This window comes from Mobula birostris, chromosome 3 (assembly GCF_030028105.1).
Source record: "Mobula birostris isolate sMobBir1 chromosome 3, sMobBir1.hap1, whole genome shotgun sequence".
Taxonomy (NCBI): domain Eukaryota; kingdom Metazoa; phylum Chordata; class Chondrichthyes; order Myliobatiformes; family Myliobatidae; genus Mobula; species Mobula birostris.
Window position 1 is genome coordinate 71602322 of NC_092372.1, and position 20177 is coordinate 71622498.

At 39.8% G+C, this 20177-nt stretch overlaps 1 protein-coding gene across 1 annotated transcript in view; it reads right to left on the reverse strand.

Annotated features, from left to right (window-relative positions):
- LOC140194622 (NACHT and WD repeat domain-containing protein 2) overlaps window positions 1-19664 on the reverse strand; it is a 160131-nt gene extending 140467 nt beyond the window's left edge. The window contains exon 1 of the mRNA XM_072251863.1: window positions 19520-19664. Coding sequence (XP_072107964.1) covers window positions 19520-19664 — 145 coding nt within the window. The remainder of the gene's footprint in view (window positions 1-19519) is intronic.
- Window positions 19665-20177: the final 513 nt, after the last annotated feature.

Below are 20177 nucleotides of genomic sequence, written 5' to 3' on the forward strand. Positions count from 1 at the left end.
CTCTGAAACGAGTGAAACTTCTACTAAAGACTTACACAGGACAGAAAGTGCGTCCAGAAGGCAAAATTAAAGTGATAGTGACCCACGGAGGTAAAACACAGCAACAGATCCTCTATGTACTGAAAAAGGGAGGACCACCATTACTGGACGTGAATGGCTCAGGAAAATCCAGTTGGATTGGCACACCATCAAGGTACTAGATATGTCAGCAAAGGAGGGCAGCTCAGCGGGGAAGATGTCCGCAGCTTTTCTCTCACCCATTGTCGACTATTACAATGACGAGGAGGAGCTAGACAGCGTCGATGATGAAGATGAACACAGCATCCGTGGCCTAGACTCGGATGAAGATACAGAGGATGCAAGAGAGACGGATATTGCCAATAAGCAGGATGATAAAGACTACCTGGAAGTAAAAGAGCAGATTTACCAGGAGAAATTGACATCTCCCAAAAGACAGCTACAGCAGTTACAGGAAGGCTCTTTGCAGGACTGTCAGGAAAGGATGAAGAAACTAGATCAACAATACAAGGAAAGAATACGGAATGCAGAGGTTTTTCTGCAACTGGAGACAGAACAAATGGAAAGGAATTATATTAAAGAGAAGAAAGCGGCAGTGAAGGAATTTAAAAATAAAAAGATTGAGTTAGAAGAAAAGGAAAAGATGATTGAGAATGAGAGGCTAATAATAGAACTCACAGGAGATTCTATGGAGGTAAAGCCAATAATGACTAGGAAACTAAGGAGGAGACCTAATGACCCTGTTCCAATTACAGACAAAAGACGAAAACCTGCACCTGTGCAGTTAAATTACCTGTTAACAGATGAACAGAAAATGGAAGATCTGCAAATTCTCAATAAACTTAAAACTCCGAAAAGACCAGCATCTCTGTCTTCTCCTGAACAATTTCCTTAGGAAAGATCCATGAAAATTGGTAATCCCTTAAAAGCTCTTGGACAAAAGCAATTCCATTCAAACAGAACAGCTTTCACACAGGGTAAATCTTGAACCGATCATTTCCTCCATTGAAGATCATACACTTAATCCTTTGCAGGGAAGTTTCTTTTGCATGTACATATTTTGAATCCTCAGCTAATGTGTCTTGATTTGCACAAAGAAGTTGGGAAACAGCATCGAAACAGAGGCGAATTCTGGCAACAAACTGTAAGGTTTCTATTGTTGTATTTTGACACCTGTACTGAATGTGAGAACAACGGAATGAACAACAGGATTTCGATCAACTGCTTCATCAAATGGTGAATGATTACTGGTAAAGTACTGATTTTTCTGTGAGTCAGTGGATTGCCCTGACTTTTGAATAACTAGCAGAGACAGCAGATCACCAACCACTTCTTTTGTTGGTGGCAGTCATCTTTGTAGCAGACCATGGGAACCAAAGCTACAGAAAATGCATCACACCTCTTGCGAAATATGACTAATTCTGCGACAGCTTCACTTATTTCTTCTGTTACCGTTGGTACATAATCATCATTTGGAGAAGTATGGCACGGCGGGCAGAGTCATTGTCCTGATTCAAGCCACCGCTTTATACATTTTTAACAGTAAAGATGATCACATGGAAGCAGGATGGGGATCGTTGAGTTCTCCAAAGCAAATTGAACATTCTTTCAGATCATACCTGAAGAACCGACATCCTGCACTATTTTTACAGCCCTAGAGACTTGAGTTATAAATGTGTCTAGTTGTTATAATGTGATATTATTATGTTACTTTGTTATAATTTGATATTAAGTTACTAAGTAAACAATTGGCAGGCATTTGTACGTTAAGGGTAAACATATTTGTTTAGTGTAGTGCCCCAGTTAAAAAAAGTGGATACACTATTAAAATAAAAGGGGAGGAGTGTACTGTGTAGCTACAGTATAATATGGGACTACTTTATGTTGCAGGGACACGTCGTTGCATGTGCTATTAGATGCATATTGATCTGTATGTGTGTGTTCAGTTCGGTTTCAGTCAGTAAAGAACCCTGTTAACTTAGCTCCCGTCTCCAGTGTTTTTATTTATAGCTTTGTTGTGTAACCCAGCCACATACACAACACTCTCCAATGCCAGCATACCTTTTCTCAGATGAGGAGCCCAATACGCAAGCTGAGGCCTCACCAGTGCTTTATAAAGCCTCAGCATCACATCCCTTTTCTTGTATTCTGGACCTCTTGAAATGAATGCTAACATTGCATTTGCCTTCCTCATTATTGACTCAACTTGCAAGTTAACCTTTAGAGTGTTCTGCACAAGGACTTCCAGGACGCTTTGCATCTCAGATTTTTGGATTTTCTCCCCATTCAGAAAATAATCTGCACATTTACTTCTACTACCAAAGTGCATGACCATGCATTTTCCAACATTACATTTCATTTTCCACTCTCTTGCCCATTCTCCTAATCTGTATAAATCCTTCAGCAGGCTACATGTTTCCTCAACACAAGCTGCCTCTCTACCAATCTTTGAAAGCTGATGAAAGCAGGGCAGTGGATGTTGACTACATGAACTTTAGCAAAGCTTTTGATAAAGTTCCACATGGGAGGCTGGTCAAGAAGGTTCAGCTGCATGGAATTCAGGAATAGAGAGTAAAGTGGATTAGACACTAGCTTCATGGGAGAAGCCAGAGGGTGGTAGTAAATGGTAGCCTCTCTGACTGGAGGCCTGTACCTAGTGGTGTGCCACAGGGATAGCCGCTGGGTCCGCTGTTGTTTGCCATCTATATCAATGATCTGGATGATAATCTGGTAAAACGGATCAGCAACTGTGTGGATGACACTAAGATTAGGAGTGTAGTGGATAGTGAGGAAGGCTATCAAAACTTGCAGTGGGTCTGGCCCAGCTAGAAAAGTGGCCTGAAAAATTGCAGATGGAATTTAATGCAGTCAAGTGTGAAGTGTTGAATTTTGGGAGGACTAACCAGGTGAGCGGTAGGGACTTGAGGAGTGTGGTAAAACAGAGGGATCTAGGAATATAGATCCATAATTCCTCGAAAGTGGCTTCACAGTGAGATTAGTTCATAAAGAGAGTTTTTGGCACATTGGTCTACAGAAATCAAAGCACTGAGTACAAGAGATGGGATGTTATGTTGAAGTTGAGAAAGATGTTGGTGAGGCCTAAAATTTGGAGTATTGTGTGTAGTTCTGCTCAACTACTTACAGAAAAGATATTAGTAAGATTGATATAGTTAAGAGAAAATTTACAAGGATGTTGCCAGGAATTAAGAACCTGAGTTATAAGGAAAGATTGAATAGATTAGGACTTTACTCCCTAGGGAGTAGGAGAGTGAAGAGAGATATGAAGATGGTATACAGAATTATGAGGGGTATAGATAGGGTAAATGCAAGCAAGCTTTTTTAATTAAGGTTAGATAAGAGGTCTTGGGTTAAGGATGAAAGGTGAAATCTTTAAGGGAAGCATAAAAGGGAACCTTCATTCAGAGGGAGAAAGTGGAAACGAGTTGCACGCAGAATAGGTTTGATTTCAGCATTTAAGAGAAAATTGGATAGGTACATGGATGGGAGAGGTTTCTATGGCTATGGTCTAGGTGCAGGCTGATGGGACTAGGCAGATTAATGGTTTGGCAAGGGGTAGATGGGCAGAAGAGCCTGTTCTTTGCTGTAGTGTTCTATGACTTCTAAAGTAATGTTGGGGCTTTTTGGATCTGGTTAAGGACCTCACTGCAGTGGAGATGAAACTGTTGTTGAATCTTGAGATGTGGGTCTTCAGGCTCCTTTACCTCCTTCCTGATGGTAGCGATGTGAGGAGAGCATGGACCGGATGCTGGTTTAAGGTAACTTCTTCTTCCATTAATATGTTGCATTCCTGAGACATCACCTCTTGTATATCTTGGTGCTGAATGCCGAGCTGCAGCCAAGGAGCAACAGCATGATGTGAGTTTTCCAGCTGTCTAGGTGGTCCACTGCTAAGATGAGAACCAACGAGATAGCATCTGCTGTTGACCTACTATTTCAATAAGTAAATTGAAGTCTGTATAGAACTTCGCAGAGACAGGATTCAAGCTATAATCAACCTCTCGAAGCACTTCATTATCTAGGATGGACTGAAGTGGCCAACGCGAGGGGGCATAGTTTTAAGGTGCTTGGAAGTAGGTACAAGGGGTTGTCAGAGGTAAGTTTTACACAAAGGAAATGGTGGGTGTGTGGAATGCAGTGCCAGCGATGGTCGTAGAGGCAGATAAATAGTGGCTTTTAAGAGATCTTAGAAAACTAGAGAACTATGTGGTAGGGAATTTCTAGGCAGCTTCTAGAGCAGGTTACATGGTCAGCACAACACTGCGGGCAGAAGGGCTTGTAATGTGCTGTAGATTTCTATGTTCTATGTAAGTGTTTAAGGGAAACAATTGTCATTGAGGCAGTTTGCCCTTCTCTTCTTAGACAGTGGAACAATTAATGCCAACTTGAAGCAGTTGGGAACCTAAGAACCCTGAAGCAGGAATCTGAAGATGTTCCTGAACACTCAAGCTAGATGGTCAGTGCAGGTTTTTAGTACTCGATCAGGTAGACTGTCAGGGATCAATACCTGATGCCTTGTGAGGGTTCACCCCCCGGAAGGATGGTCTGATGTCACCCTCTGAAACTGAGATCACAGGGCCATTAGGTATTTTGGAGACTCACAGAGTTGTGCCTTTATTCTTCCTCTTGAAGTGTACATGAAAGGCTTTAAGGGAGAAATGTATCACTGATGCTTATGCTATTCATTCTTGCCTTGTAGGAGATAATGGTGTGGAAGTCATGTCACAAGAGTGGATTGTCTATTTGTGTCTAAAACTTCATCTGGAATTGGTTCTTAACTTGCACAAGGAGGTCATGCCTGGAGTTCTTATAGGAGTCTGTAGTTCTTGTAGGTCTGTACATCAACAGCCCTGAAAATCACAGATCTAGCTCTCAGTAAAAAGTTCTCCTGGTCCATCAGCAGCTTCTGGTTTGGGAAGACTACACAGACTTTGATGAAGACGGCAGTGATAGTGTTACATTGATTCAGATCTGTGAATGATTCACTGAATATAGTCCTGCTCTGAGGTCCACTATCTTGATTTCTAATGACTGCCCATTAGCCAGGTTAGTGGCGGGGGGGGGGGGGGGCGGTGAAGTTGCGGAGTGGTGTCCCATTTTGTGAAGCTTCAGTCATATCTGAAGCTCTCCCTGGCATCCCCAATTTCTGGCACAATGGAGGCCTCCCCAACATGCCTTCTGGGTGGTCTATTCTGCTGAGTCTGTTGGGACTGTAGTGTTCTGAAGTTTGCTATGTAGCTAAATGGCTTAAACATTGTTTGTTACTGTAGTCATTGTGGCTGCGAATTTCAGTTTCAAAAGGTAGGAGCAGGAATATTTTATTGTTCCCTTGGCAGCTGGCTGCAAAATGTCACCACGCTGCAGTTTCATCATGTGATAAATACTTTATTGTCACCAAACAATTGATACTAGAACGTACAATCATCATAGCGATATTTGATTCTGCGCTTCCCGCTCCCTGGATTACAAATCGATAGTAAATATTAAAAAATTAAATTATAAATCATAAATAGAAAAATTAGAAAAATGGAAAGTAAGGTAGTACAAAAAACTGAGATGCAAGTCCAGATATTTGGAGGGTACGGCCCAGATCCGGGTCAGGATCTATTCAGCAGTCTTATCATAGTTGGAAAGAAGCTGTTCCCAAATCTGGCCATACAAGTCTTCAAGCTCCTGAGCCTTCTCTCAGAGGGAAGAGGGACGAAAAGTGTGTTGGCTGGGTGGGTCGTGTCCTTGATTATCCTGGCAGCATTGCTCCGACAGCATGCGATGTAAAGTGACTCCAAGGACAGAAGATTGGTTTGTGTGATGTACTGCGCTGTGTTCATGATAGCCATCAACATCAGTGTGTGCAGTCCATAGGAAACATCCAAGATTGGATAATGTCTGTAACCTCAAAGTCACTGGGGTTGTAACAATAATGTCAATTGTTTGACATGACTCTGAGCTCTTGATTATTTAAAAACAATATTTTTTGGAGAATGTGATACGAATTGAAAGTGGCTCAAAGTCACAGACAATTTTGGTCGAAAGACAATGTTGCTCAGGGTGGAGTGGAGGGGTTGAGGTGGAGGTTGCATTGACTCCCAAACCATGCTCATTTGGTTCTGATAGGCAGGACACATTATTTGTCTATTTGACTCCAGCTTCCTAAAGTGAACACCCAACGCCAAGCTTCATCAGGAAGACACAGGGATGCTTCAAGAATAATCTGGCCCATTTGGACAGAGTCCGCAGATCCCACATTGGCTTTCTCATCCACCTCATTATGCACAGAACTGGAGTGGGAGTGAGTCATGTTCATCTCCGAGGAAATAGCTAAGTAAAATGGACAAGATATAATGTTGGATCTATTTCTGAATCATGAAGTGTTGCATGTTTCAATGCCTGAGGCTTTGGTGCAAGGTTCAAAATGTTATTAGATTTAGAATAATTAAAGAAAAATGCAAGGGATTAGCAAATGTTAAAATACTTAGCAGAAGGAGAGCTAATTTCAGTGACTGATGGTGCAAAAGAATAATAAATATCAAGAAAGAGGCCAAACTATAGGCAGATTTCCATGTTGTGAAAAAGGAAGGTCATATAAATCTATGGTTCGCTAGATGGAGGTGAAAATCATAAGATATAGGAACAAAATTAGGCCATTTGGCCCATCACATCTGCTCCAGGTTAAAATGAGACAGAAAAGTGGTTTACTAAAATAGGGTTCATCATAACATCTATGTTTCTTTTGTTTATTTTATAGTGCATGGGTATTCCAGGCTAGGCCAGCAGTGATTACCCATCCCTATTTTCCCTTGAGAATGCGGATGAACCACCTTTTTAAAGTTGTTCCAGTGCTTTTAGTGCTGTTAATGGGATGCTCAAAGATTTAGTCCCAGTTAAATAAAGAACTGAGCAGAAGAGAAAGGATCTAAAATGGGAGTAAGAGAGGCAAAGACAAAGTGAGAATTGATAAGCAGCTAACAGATGAAGGAAACAAGCTTCTTTTATGAATGCATAATTAGTTACAGCTAAAGGAAGAGAAGACTGGAGAGAGCTGAAAGGAGACATATGGCATGGCATTAGCTACTAAATGAGTATTTTGCATATGTTTTCACTAAAGAGGAGCTGCCAATTTCATTATAAAGGAGTGGACTGTAGCAATACTGAATAACATAAGAAGGATAAAATGATAAGTACTTAAAAGGCTGCAGACATCAAAATAGAAATAAAACAACAGCTTGATGTAGGATGTGTGCTGAATTAATGTGGAAAGGATACAAACTGCAGAGAATCTGGTCACACTGTTCCAAATCTCCTTAATTTAGGGAGGTTATCAAAGGAGTGATAGATCCCAAATAAAAAAAAATCAGCAAGTTGGTCAGCGGTATGCAATGGGAGAACTTTATAAATAATAATCTAATATGTTTTAAAATGTTAATTAATTTTGTTTCAGGTAATAAATCAAAGTCAACGTAGATTTCAAAATGACATATGATTGATTAACTTAATCAAATTATTTATTGAGGTAACAAAATGATTGATGAGAATATCTGATTGATGTTATGGTCTTTCAAAATGTATTTGACAAAGCACTGTATAATGGACTTGTTAGTCACAATAATGACTTTGGAATGAAAGGGACAGTGTCAGCATAGATATAAAATTAGCCGAGAGACAGATGTTGAGAATAGAGGTGAATAGTTGTACGCTATACCGGGTGGTATTTGGATTTTGGATCACTATTCTTTTTGGCATGCATAGGGCAAGATCTTCCAAAATTCTAGTTGCTGGCTATTTCCTAAGCAAATCTCACCAGCACACCGGCCATTCCTTGATTGACCTTGCTGAACTCCTGATAGAATTCAGTAGTTAGCTTATCTGAAGGATCCAGCATCTTGCACATAATAGATACAGAGTAAGCACCTTATATGTAACTGTGACTGCTGCCAATAGATTGGACTGTCTGACTCAGTAGTGACTTTGGATCTAGCATGAAGAATGAATTAACAATGAGGAAGATAGCAATAGACTTTTGGAGTCTGTAGACTGCTGACACGATCAGACATGCAATGGGTGAAACTTAATGCAAATAAATCACAGTGGTAGAAGGAATGAGAATAGGCGATAAGAACAAAATGCTGTAATTTTAGCATTGCTGTATGATTTGAGAGGATTTCGGTGCATGCTCATAAATCTGTGAATGAGATAGGATGAGCTGTGAAGGCAGTTAAAAGGTTTTGTTGGATTTATTGTTGGTAGATTTGTGAAGTAATATTATTTCAAACAAATAGGGGGCTTGAAATATAACTGCTTAAAGGATACTTTACCTTGTGGAGAAATCCAGAACAAGTGGGCAATTTTGGACTGGGACCCCTATTTAAGATGTATATGAGGAAGTATTTTGTCACTAAATAGGCCCTGAATCTTTAGAATTCTCTAGCCCAGAGTGACTGAATTTTTTTGAATACCCCTGTATATTCAAGGTTGGGATAGATCTTATTTTGTCCACAAGGGAGTCAAGGATTTGAAAAGCATGAAGTGGAGTTGAGTCCAAAATCAGATTAGCTATTATCATACTGAATGGCAGAAAATGCTCAAGGGAGTGTATGGCTTACTCCTGCTCCTATAGCTTATGCTTATATACGTTCTCTTTCATTCGACGTCTGAAATACAAAATAAAAGAGCTAAAGCAAAATGTTTATAAAATGTTGGATCATACATAAGTTTGGAGTATTGAGTTCTCTTCTGCTTAACAAACTTTATTAAGGAAATATTATTACAGAAAGTGCAGAATAATTTACCTGCCTGCTATTGAAAAGATAAGCTTCAATAAATGGAGCGACTATGTTACTCATCAGAGTAGAGAAAATTTCACATAATATTTTTAAAAAGCAAATTAGGGGAACCTCTTTCTTGTGCCAGAGTGATTGATATCCTTATGACACAGATTCAAGGTGAGAAGGATAAATAAGAAGTGACACCAGAAAACAGTTCTTTTTCACGCTTTGAGCTGTTGTGATCTTCAATGTTTTCCAGGAAGAAAGGTGAGAGCAAACTCAGTAGTAATGTTCAAAGGAGAACTGGATTACTAATTGAAGGGGAAAAGTTATGCTGAATTATGAGGGAAGCAACAAAAAATTGGCCCTACCATAAGTCTTGCACAGGCATGATCGATTAACAATCTGCTTCTATGTTGCATTATTTTGTGTTATAAAGATAGTTACGTCCATGCCATATTGTTAATCAAATATGAATTATTCCAGTTATTCACTACGTACTCTCATTCTCCGTAGAAGAGAGTATGTATACAAAGTGATATCTTCACTTCTGTTTTTATTCATTTAAGTTGTCAAGATGAAGATGAAAATTCTACATCGCAATATTCAAAAGTATCCCTGGCTTGTTCTGACAGACTGCTTGTGTAATAACATTATCTAATAGTTGTTATATACTACTCCAAATCTTCCTCTTATCTTCTACCCACTCTTGACTGAAAGGCCTATGTACTTCTTTCCATTGACTTCTTGTCACAAGTAAGGACAGGAAAAAGGCTGAAAATCAGTTAAGTCATCCTAAAATGAACTAAAGCTAAAATACAATAATCCACAATGATGTACAAAGCCACAAAAAATGGATAATTAGCAGAAGGTTTCAATAACATTAAAAGCAACATTTTTTGTACTAACTGATGGTTTTAAACAAAATCTGATTCAATAGAACTCTTCATACACTGGGCAGCTTCCAATGTGGGGAACCACAATTAAGACAAGTTTGCTGCAGGTGCAGCAGTAACTATGATCAGTATTGTAATATACAGTTTGTTTCTCAGTTGTCATGTTTGAGCTGCATGTAGATCATTAAACATTGGTGCAACATTACTATATAGTGGAGGCCTGTTACTAAATAAAGTTAAAGGAGCTCTTCCACCTTGAGTCATTGTCAGGATTCCCAGGCACACCTAGATCCTTCATTGATGGTCCAAATGTAGACCATCTCACATGAAAGCTTATCTTTGTTGGCGGAAGAGGGTTTGAAATGACAATGATCCATGCTCCTGGCTATCAAATTCAGTGGCAGCTTGGACCATTAGATAAGAGGTAAGTCCATCTTCATAGCCATTTGCCTAAAGTAAACCCTCTATTTGAAGTAACACACATAAAATGCTGGTGGAACGCAGCAGGCCAGGCAGCATCTATTGGAAGAGGTACAGTCGACGATTCAGGCCAAGACCCTTTGTGAGTCCTGGCTTTGCGCCTCTATTTGAAGTGATGTTTTAGGAGCTTTTGCTAAGGCAGATCTCATAGCAAGACAATGTGCATAATACATTATATGTTTCCCATGCTAGACTCCCTCCCAAGTGTTCTCAAATGACATTGTCACAGGCCTAGAATTACTCTCAATATGGTTCCATGTTTCAATAGAGACAATATGAAGAGCACCAAGAAATAAATGTGTCAATTACAATACCAACAATTAGCATACTACTTTCAGGATCTGATGTATCAATAAAAGGACAAATCCAAAGTGATCCCAGGCATTGAGAGTATAAAGCATTGATAATATTCTTGTAATATCCCTTGTTTGATATTAGAAAGGTAGTTTCATCATCTGAAATATATATTTTAGAAATGACAGCTAATCTTTAGCATGGGGAACAAGACACATTCGAACTTAATATTCCTGACATTTTCCTGAGGGATTCCCAAAAGCGTCCCAACTAGCCAAAGCATTACTTAAGCATGAAAATACATCTTTGCTAATTTCAATCCTCCCATTGGGGAAAAATTTGTCCATTAGAGTGCAAAGTTTCTTACTGAAGATCAAGAAAACTGACTCTCAAAGGAACTGTTCTGAAGGTTTTGAATCACGGCAGGGCATAGGCTTTGTTTAGAGGTGTCACATGCCATAAATTCATTGTATAGCTCAAACACGTTACATATTCAAAGGCATATCTATTCCTTCAGAAAGAATGCATTAACATTTCCTGATAGGCACTGTTCAAAATATCATGGGGACTGGTCATTCCTGGTTGTGCAAAGTTCCACACAGGTAAGTAATATAGATAGTATTATGTTATATTATCATGCCTAGCATTTCATAATGATATTATTGTCCATCAGCACAATTTACAATGCGATGTACCAAACCTTTTGAGTTACACCTTTCTTTTTGTAAGAAGTCCATCAATTTTAATTCTATGGTTGCTACAGGAAACTTTTAAAAAGCAGTAACAGGTCAGAGAGTCAGCACTATGGCGTTGCAGTTCAACTTTTAATCTGTCCTTTGTAGGAGTACTGCCCTGGTAATGATATTCTCGCCATTCTTAATAGCAACATGATCAATTTTTCTCAAAGGTTTTTCACAAAGGCTCAATTAATTTTGTGGGCTATGTAGAATTTCGTGGGTGACAAAATAAGACTTTATCTGATACTGTATTTTACTCACGCTGACCTAGGTTATACACTGACATGACTAATGTAACTTTAAAAAATGCTGTTCCAAGTTATGCAAATTACAATGAAATTATCAAGGTTATTCCATACTTTGCCTGGAACTTGCAAAGACAAGAGCTTCTTGAGGAGTCATTCTGCGCTGTGATATTAGTACAATTATACCTGAAATTCTGACTTATTAGGGATCAAATGGGCTTTTCAAACTTGTTGCTCAATGGCTCTGGCTGTATTACTGTCCTTGTGATTTATTCTCCGTAGGTGATTCACTCACTGCTTGAGAAGTATTTGAAAACCATTATAATGAATCTATTGCTTCGTGTGAAGTATAACATTGAATATAATCACCTGTTGAAAATCACAATTTTAATGGTAAACTGTAAAGTTGTAAGAAAAAAAGGCATGGTGCTTCAATTTGAAATGATTGTTTCAGTTATATTCAAAGGCAATGTCATTTCAGTTACATATAATGACTGAAAAAAGTGGGATTGATTAAACCAGAGCACGATAGAATAATTTTAATGAAGGAATTCAAGATGATAAAGAATCCAGACAAAAAAAAAGCTGAAGCTGTTTCCATTGGCAGTAGCCTTGAGAACCAGAGGATACAGATATGCAGAAGTGCCAGCGTTTTCTGGCAGAGGTGCCAGCAAGTTCAGCATTTCTGTAAGTGCATGACTGAACACCAAAGTCAAGAACACGATGACAGCTGCTCGCTACAATTTCTCAACTATGCTTTGACACCAGACTCTTCGAGTTCAGTGACTGAGCAGGACATTGTGACAGTTCTGCCGGGCGGTCTGACTGAACAACCGGTGTAGGTTAGACCTGCACTGAGTGCCCCTCTATTAGTTTCACTGAAAAAGGGGGGAACTGCCAGGATTTAACATGGGTTAGTATATTTAGATCTTATTTTTCATTTTCAGTATACTTATATAGTTTCAAGTGTTTTTTACTTTCTATCACTACAACTAATAAGCAATCTAATAATCCCAAACACATTGAGAAAGATTTTGATCCACGTTACCCATTTTAATTATGTCCTGATATTTTCTGTCCATTGATTATACACTTGTAATATGTTAAAATTACCTGGCAATGTGCAAAAATATTTTTTTAAAATTTGTTGTTTAGTGAGTTAGTATATAAACCACCTATCAGAATTTTATTAACCTTTCAAAACTTTTAAGATTGTACATTACTTCAAAAATGTACACAGCAATATTTTTCCAATAGATTTGTGTAAAGTGCATAAATATCTTCAAATGGATTCATGTCTAAAAGAGTGTGTTTTTGGAAATTTCAGAGAAAATTTAATTTATCAACTGCAATAATGTTTGGATGTTTTTCTTTACCAACAAAATATTTTTAGTATCTTAATAGCAACAAGCTACATTTAACATTTACTTCCCTCAGCATAAATCTTTAAGTTTTCTTAATCACCATGAAAAAGATCCTATCTCAAACACAACAAAAGCTCAAAGGCTCTAAGTAATTCTCAATTAATCTGTCAGTGCTAAACCTGCATTACATCATGTTATCTTGTAGCTGTTAATTCTTCAATGAAATTAATTTACTAAAAATAAACACAAATTCAATCTAAAAAATAACAGCATTTGTGTTCTGAATCAGCAAGATTGCACTCAATTCGATACACATTTACGCTCTCTCTACCTCATTATCACATCATCTGTAGACCACTATGTGTTTGCAAGCACAAGATGCTCAATGAATCTTCAGACTTGGAAAAAAAAACAATATAACACTTAAATGAGAAAAGTTCAGACTATAAAATGGAACACTATTTACAATATCATGAAGCAATCCTATATATTTCACTCATGACTCCACTGCTTACAGAAGACCAACTTCTCTAATCTTCACTTAATAAGCAGCATCAAGGCTGTCCTCATTAAATATCTTTTAATATTAAAAAATGATGGGACATTTTGCTGATATGAATTTCACGTTACTGCTATGGTTGGAAGTTCCCACCTGCTTCACAATCAACAATTATACCAGTGCCTAAGAAGAGTAGTGTGAGCTGCCTTAATGAAGATCATCCCGTAGCACTCACATGTCTGGTTATGATCTTGGTCATGGCTAGAATCACCTCCTGCCTCAGCAAGGACTTGGACCACTGCAATTTGCCTATTGCCACAACAGGTTTACAGCAGATGCAATCCCAATGGCTCTTCACATAGCCTTAGATCACCTGGTCAATACAAACACCTATGTCAGGATGCTGTTTGTTGACTATAACCCTACGGTTAACACAACCATTCCCACAGTCCTGATTGATAAGCTACAGAACCTGGGCCCCTGTACCTGCCTCTGCAATTGGATCCTCAACTTCCTAACCAGAAGACCACAATCTGTGCTGATTGGTAATAATATCACTTCCTCGCTGATGATCAACACTGGCTCACCTCAGGCTGTGTGCTTAGCCCACTGCTCTACTCTTTCTACACCTATGATTATGTGGCTAGGTATAGCTCAAATATCATCTATAAATTTGCTGATGATACAATCATTGTTGCTATAATTTCCGATGGAGATGAGAGGGCGTATGGCAGTGAGATTTACTATCTAGTTGAGTGGTGTTACAGCAACAACCATCATCAATGTCAGTAAGATGTGATTGTGGACTTCAGGAAGGGTAAGACAAAGGAAAAGGTATCAGTCCTCATCGAGGGATCAGAAGTGGAGAGAGTGAGCAACTTGAAGTTCCTGGGTGTCAGTATCTCTGCGGATCTAACCTGGTCCCAACATATTGATGCAGCTATGAAGAAGGCAAGACAGTGGTTATGTTTCATTAGGAGTTTGAAGAGATTTGGTTTGTCACCTAAAACACTCGAAAACTTCTATAGATGTACCATGAAGAGCATTCTGACAGGCTGCATCACTGTCTGGTATGGGGCCTGCTGCACAGGACCGAAAAGAGCTACAGAAAGTCATCTCCTCTTTGGGTACTAGCCTTCTTCAAGGAGAGGTGTCTCAGAAAGGCAGTGTCCATTATTAAGGATCCCCATATGCCCTCTTCTCATTGTTACCACCAGGTAGGAGGTACAGAAGTCTGAAGGCACACACTCAGTGAATCAGGAACAGCATCTTCCCCTCTGCCATCCAATTCCTAAATGGGCATTGAGCATATGAACACTACCTCATTTTTTTAAATATTATCTCTGTTCGGTAGTATTTTGAATCTAACTATTTAATACACATATATATACTTATTATAACTGAATAACTTACTTATTTTTTCCTTTCCATATATTCACATTTTGCATTGTACTACTGCGGCTAAGTTACCAAATTTCACGACACATGCCGGTGATAATACACCTGATTCTGATTCTGTATTAAAATCACAAAGGCGTATAACCACATTGTTTAATTTTCCAACAGACATTAATCAAACAGGTAAATTTCAACTTTCTTCACCGAATAATTTTAAAAGTTATTACTGCTGGTGTCAGAATGCAGTAATCTCTCAAGTGTAAATAACACATTAGAAAAATCATACTCCTGCCAGGTCCATGGCTATGCTGATGGGCAGTAGCAGCAGAGAACAGCTTGGTGTCTAAACACCCTGAAGCTTGACTCTGATACTTGCGAAGGATGGGGGCATATGATGTCATGAAGTAACCAATTAAATCATAACATTCACCAGTGCCAACTTACCTGTTAACCTATCCCTCAAGATAAATTTGCCTGTTGTCAACAAGACCAGCTCAGTCACCAATCAAAGCCACAGAGCTGCCCTCCAAAGGTCAAATAGAAGTCTGGGAAATAATTATAAATGTGACATAATGGAAGAAGACAGTGTTCTCCTGGAAGTGTGACTTTAATTTGTGGAGATGATCTCCTGCCATGTAAGGTGCTACAATGCATAATCTTTCACCCAGCAGCAGTTACAATTACTATATTTATAAATAGAAAAGTTTCCACTCAAAAAGTTGTCAAGTTTTGTTGATAGCGGCTGATTGATGTGGGTCAAATGCAAGAACTGTGAGCTTACACCCCGTGGCCACTTTATTAGGTACACCTGTACACCTGCTCACTAATGCAAGTATCTGATCAGCCAATCCTGTGGGGGCAACGCAATGCATAAAAGCATGCAGATGTGGTTAAGAGAGGTTCAGACCCAAACATCAGAATGGGGAAGGAATGAGATCTAAACAATTTTGACCATAAAATGATGGTTGGTGCCGGATGGGGTGATTTGAGTATTTCAGAAACTGCTGATCTTCTGAGATTTTTATGCACAGCCGTCTCTAGAGTTTACAGGGAATAATGCAAAAAAGTGAGTGGAAGTTCTGTAGGTGAAAGCTAATGAGAGAGGTCAGAGAGGAATGGCTATACTGGCTCAAGCTGACTAGAAGGCAACAATAACTCAAATAATCATGTGTTACAACAGTGGTGTGCAGAAGAGCTTCTCTGAATGCACAACATGTTGAACCTTGAAGTGTATGAGCTTCAACAGCAGGAGACCATGAACATACAGAAACACACTCAGTGGGCATGTCATAAGATACCTCCTTTAACTAACAAAGTGGCCACTGAGTGCATTTCAGCACAGCATTTTGGTAAATAAGGATAAAGGTTTGTGAGGTTTTACCTTCATGAGATTTGAATAAGATTTCAATGAGATTTGAAATCCTCATATTTGAGACAAAACTTCATAGTTACCAAGCAGCAGAGATCCCTGTTCTACTAAAAGCTTCCAAGCCTTGAACTGCCTACAGTAGACATCTCAAAACACTGTAAAGATAGCACCATAGCTTTCTCCACAAAAATTTCTGGGATAACAAGCCAAAGACATTGTTCTCTCTCCCAAACCAACATCCCCTGCACTGAGCTCCTTGTTAAATTAATTTGGCTTCACCAGGAAGGCCATGATATTTGCATGCCTGGCACCATACACTCTGTGTTGAGCTCTGAGAAGGAAGGAATTGCTAGGTGACACAGACGAGATTATTCACGGATGCTTACAAAGCCCTCTTGAAAAATACAGCATTCTCACTGATCTAGGGAATACTTGTTCCATGACTGCTTAAAGGAGAGGATGATTTTTGGGATGATAGTGAGAACTTCACATCCATGCAACAGGAGCATTCACTGCAAATGGTGAATAGAGAGCTCTGCTTCACTAACTACATAGATAGTGGAAACACCTTATGGAATCAGGAGTTGAGTAATGGACTTGCCCTTCTAGTACAACATTGATCGAGTTATTCTGTTAGAGAGAGATACAGCATAGAAACAGGCTTTTCGGTTCAGCAGACTGAACCACCTATTTGCATTAAACCTATATTGATCCCGTTTTTAATTCTTCTCACATTCTGATCAACTGCCCCCTCCCTACCCCACAAATTCTATCACACATCCACGCAGTAGGGACAAATTACGGTCATTAAATAACCAAGCATTCTGGATATCTTTAGATTGCAGGTGGAAATCGAAACAGCTGGAGAAAACCGGGCAAAGAGAGAGCATGCAAACCCCACACAGACAATACCCGAGGTCAAGATTCAACCCAAGTTCCTGACCCCATGAGACAACAGCTTTTCTAGCTGTGTCATTGTCCACACCCACAGAGAAGCCATTGGTCTAGCTGAATTTCTGGCTCACAGATATCCTTAGATTTTCATGCTAGTGTATAGAAACATAGAAACATAGAAAATAGGTGCAGGAGTAGTCCATTCAGCTCTTCGAGCCTGCACCGCCATTTATTATGATCATGGCTGATCATCCAACTCAGAACCCTGCACCAGCCTTCCCTCCATACCCCCTGATCCCCGTAGCCACAAGGGCCATATCTAACTCCCTCTTAAGTATAGCCAATGAACTGGCCTCAACTGTTTCCTGTGGCAGAGAATTCCACAGATTCACCACTCTCTGTGTGAAGAAGTTTTTCCTAATCTCGGTCCTAAAAGGCTTCCCCTTTATCCTCAAACTGTGACCCCCCGTTCTGGACTTCCCCAACATCGGGAACAATCTTCCTGCATCTAGCCTGTCCAATCCCTTTAGGATTTTATACGTTTCAATCAGATCCCCCCTCAATCTTCTAAATTCCAATGAGTACAAGCCCAGTTCATCCAGTCTTTCTTCATATGAAAGTCCTGCCATCCCAGGAATCAATCTGGTGAACCTTCTTTGTACTCCCTCTATGGCAAGTATTGTACTGGAGATCATGGCTTTATGATATGTGAGGCATGAAGTTTAGACATCAGTGCATTCCTGAAATTGGTATACATAGTGAGGAACTACTTCTGTACCTGAGAGTTGTGAATAGATAATTTGTGCCCAATCATGGGTAATCACTCTGACTTTATGATGCAGGGTAGATCACTCATAAAGTGGCCAGAATAGCTAATTCAAGGATACAGCTCTACGGACCTCTTGCAGTGATGATCTGGAATTGTGGTGTACATCAACAATCTCAACCATCCTTTTAAAGCTAAGTATAACTTAAACTAGAGCAAGGTTTTCCCCGTGATTTCCGCAGAGTTCAATTTCACTGGGCAGTCTCAATACCTTGTCCTGAGGTGAAGTCAATTTTTCGCACCAAGTGTGCAATGAGTTTCTCTGGCAAAATGAACAGCAATAAGTAAATTGTTGCTGTGTAAATTCCTCTTGACAGTACCATTAAAAAGACCTTTGATTTCTTTGCAGATGGTAACTGTCCATACTGAGTAAATCTTGCTTTTCATCAGCAGGAAATCTGTAGCAACTTTCCTCTTTGCTGGGGAGAGCCCAGTTTTGTTGCTAACCTGGAATAGCTTAGTCAGAGTTATGGAAAGTTCTGAAGCAAAAGACTTAAGCACAGTAACCAGAATATTAGTACAATTCATTGTTTATTTTTATACAGCATATTCAGCTGCTCCTTGATAGTACACCAAGTAAATCAAAGGAGCTGAACATTGACTTTTATGCTGATGGGGTCTTTTCAGGAAGAAAACAAATGGATCATTCCTATGCCATTTACAGATAAAGAGAGTTGCAAGTACATCTGTCTTGTCTTTTGCAGAATTTGCTGGCTCTATCATCACAGTAGACTAACATTCATGGCACATGCTCCTCCCATTGCTTAATTTCCACACCTTCCATAACTGAATGTGGCAGAGTTGATGTGATCTGCCTGTTTTGTTCTTCTGTTTTCAGCCCTGCCGGTGGTTTGCTGTTTACTCCTTTGCATATATGTTGTCCAATCTGCACAAGACTGTAATGTCATGTTTAGATGCTCCTGCTCCTAGCCTGACATATACTCCACTCAGCATCTAATGAGGGTTCCTCACCTGACCTAACTCTACTGCTTTAGCAGCTATAAAATTAGACCCCCAGTTTGAGTTGTTGAATCTGTTCTTAATCTACTCCATTTCAGCAGTACAATAGTATTACTCCGCGCAATGGACTGCATGGCTCCAATCACCACGTTATAGGACCAGGCAATGATCACACTACTGCTCCAGTTGCCAAAATCCCAACACAACAGACAGATTTCCTAGAAAGAGGCCAAGTATGTTTTATCTTCAGATTTATTCTCATTACATGCTCCAAACGCAAGTTGTCAAAACAATGACTATTTCATCCTCTTGCTTGACGAGTCTATGTAATTTTGGCAACGTACCCAGAGGTTAGCAAAGGAAATTTGTAGGGTTTATATCGCTGAGTGTGCGAGTTAGAATGTTGTTTTTATCCCCAGACAAATTTTCCTAGCATTTTTGACAAAACTAAATAGTTATTTGAAGGCAGACTAAGGGGAACCCATATTATTTCTGGAGACTCACACAGGTCATACGGGGTAAGAGCTACTCATTTCATAACTGAACAAGCTGCCTTCTTTTTCAACTTACGGGAAAATAATGTTAACAGCTTAAACACTGCCAATAGCCCTCATTGTAGCTTTACTGCTCATAGAAAACCCATTATTAACACTACTGACGATGCTGTTTCCGTTAAGCGAAACTTAGGACAAGTTTTCTTTTAAAAGAAGAGGAGATAAGGCTTAAAAAAGTGAAACTAGTTGATGCTGTATTTCTTACCTTCGGGATTGCAGCTGATGAAGACCTTGATGCTCCTGCTGCCCGGGAGATGCTGAGGGAGAGCGGTCACGGCTCCAGCCAGAGCCGCTCTGCGGAGCGCCGAGTCTCGGGGAGAGGGCAGCCTGGAGCCCGGTACCGACCACATCAGCATGTTGGCTGGAATAATAAAGAAAAGGGGGCAAGCGTGCTCAATGCTAAATAAGGTTTTTGTGGTGGGCGGGTGTAGAGAGTAAATGAACAGCAGCAGCGAGACGCTCGCTGAGAGCGGTGGTGGCAGCGGGCGATTAAAAGCGGGACAACAAGCGGCCACCAGACGCCATCCGAGAGGTGCAGGAGCTTCGCCAGCCGAGACACAACAGGTCAGTGAGACTGGCTCCCAGCCTCACATCACCCCGACTGCAAAAGCAATAAATAATAACAATAATAATAAAAACAGTGGGCGCCCGATTCAGAGCTAATGTTGGAGGCTCAAAATATTTCAAATCAAATCATTTAGGCTCAATCACCATAAAAATTATTTTGTCCTTAGAAATAACTTAGTTTATTTTAGAGTACTTTTTTTGAGGGAAAGAAAGTGAGTGGAAGTCGATGGAGGCGTGAGCTGGGATCGGGTCAGCTCATTGTTGCTGTGTGGAAGCTGCCCAGTAACTTGTGGGCG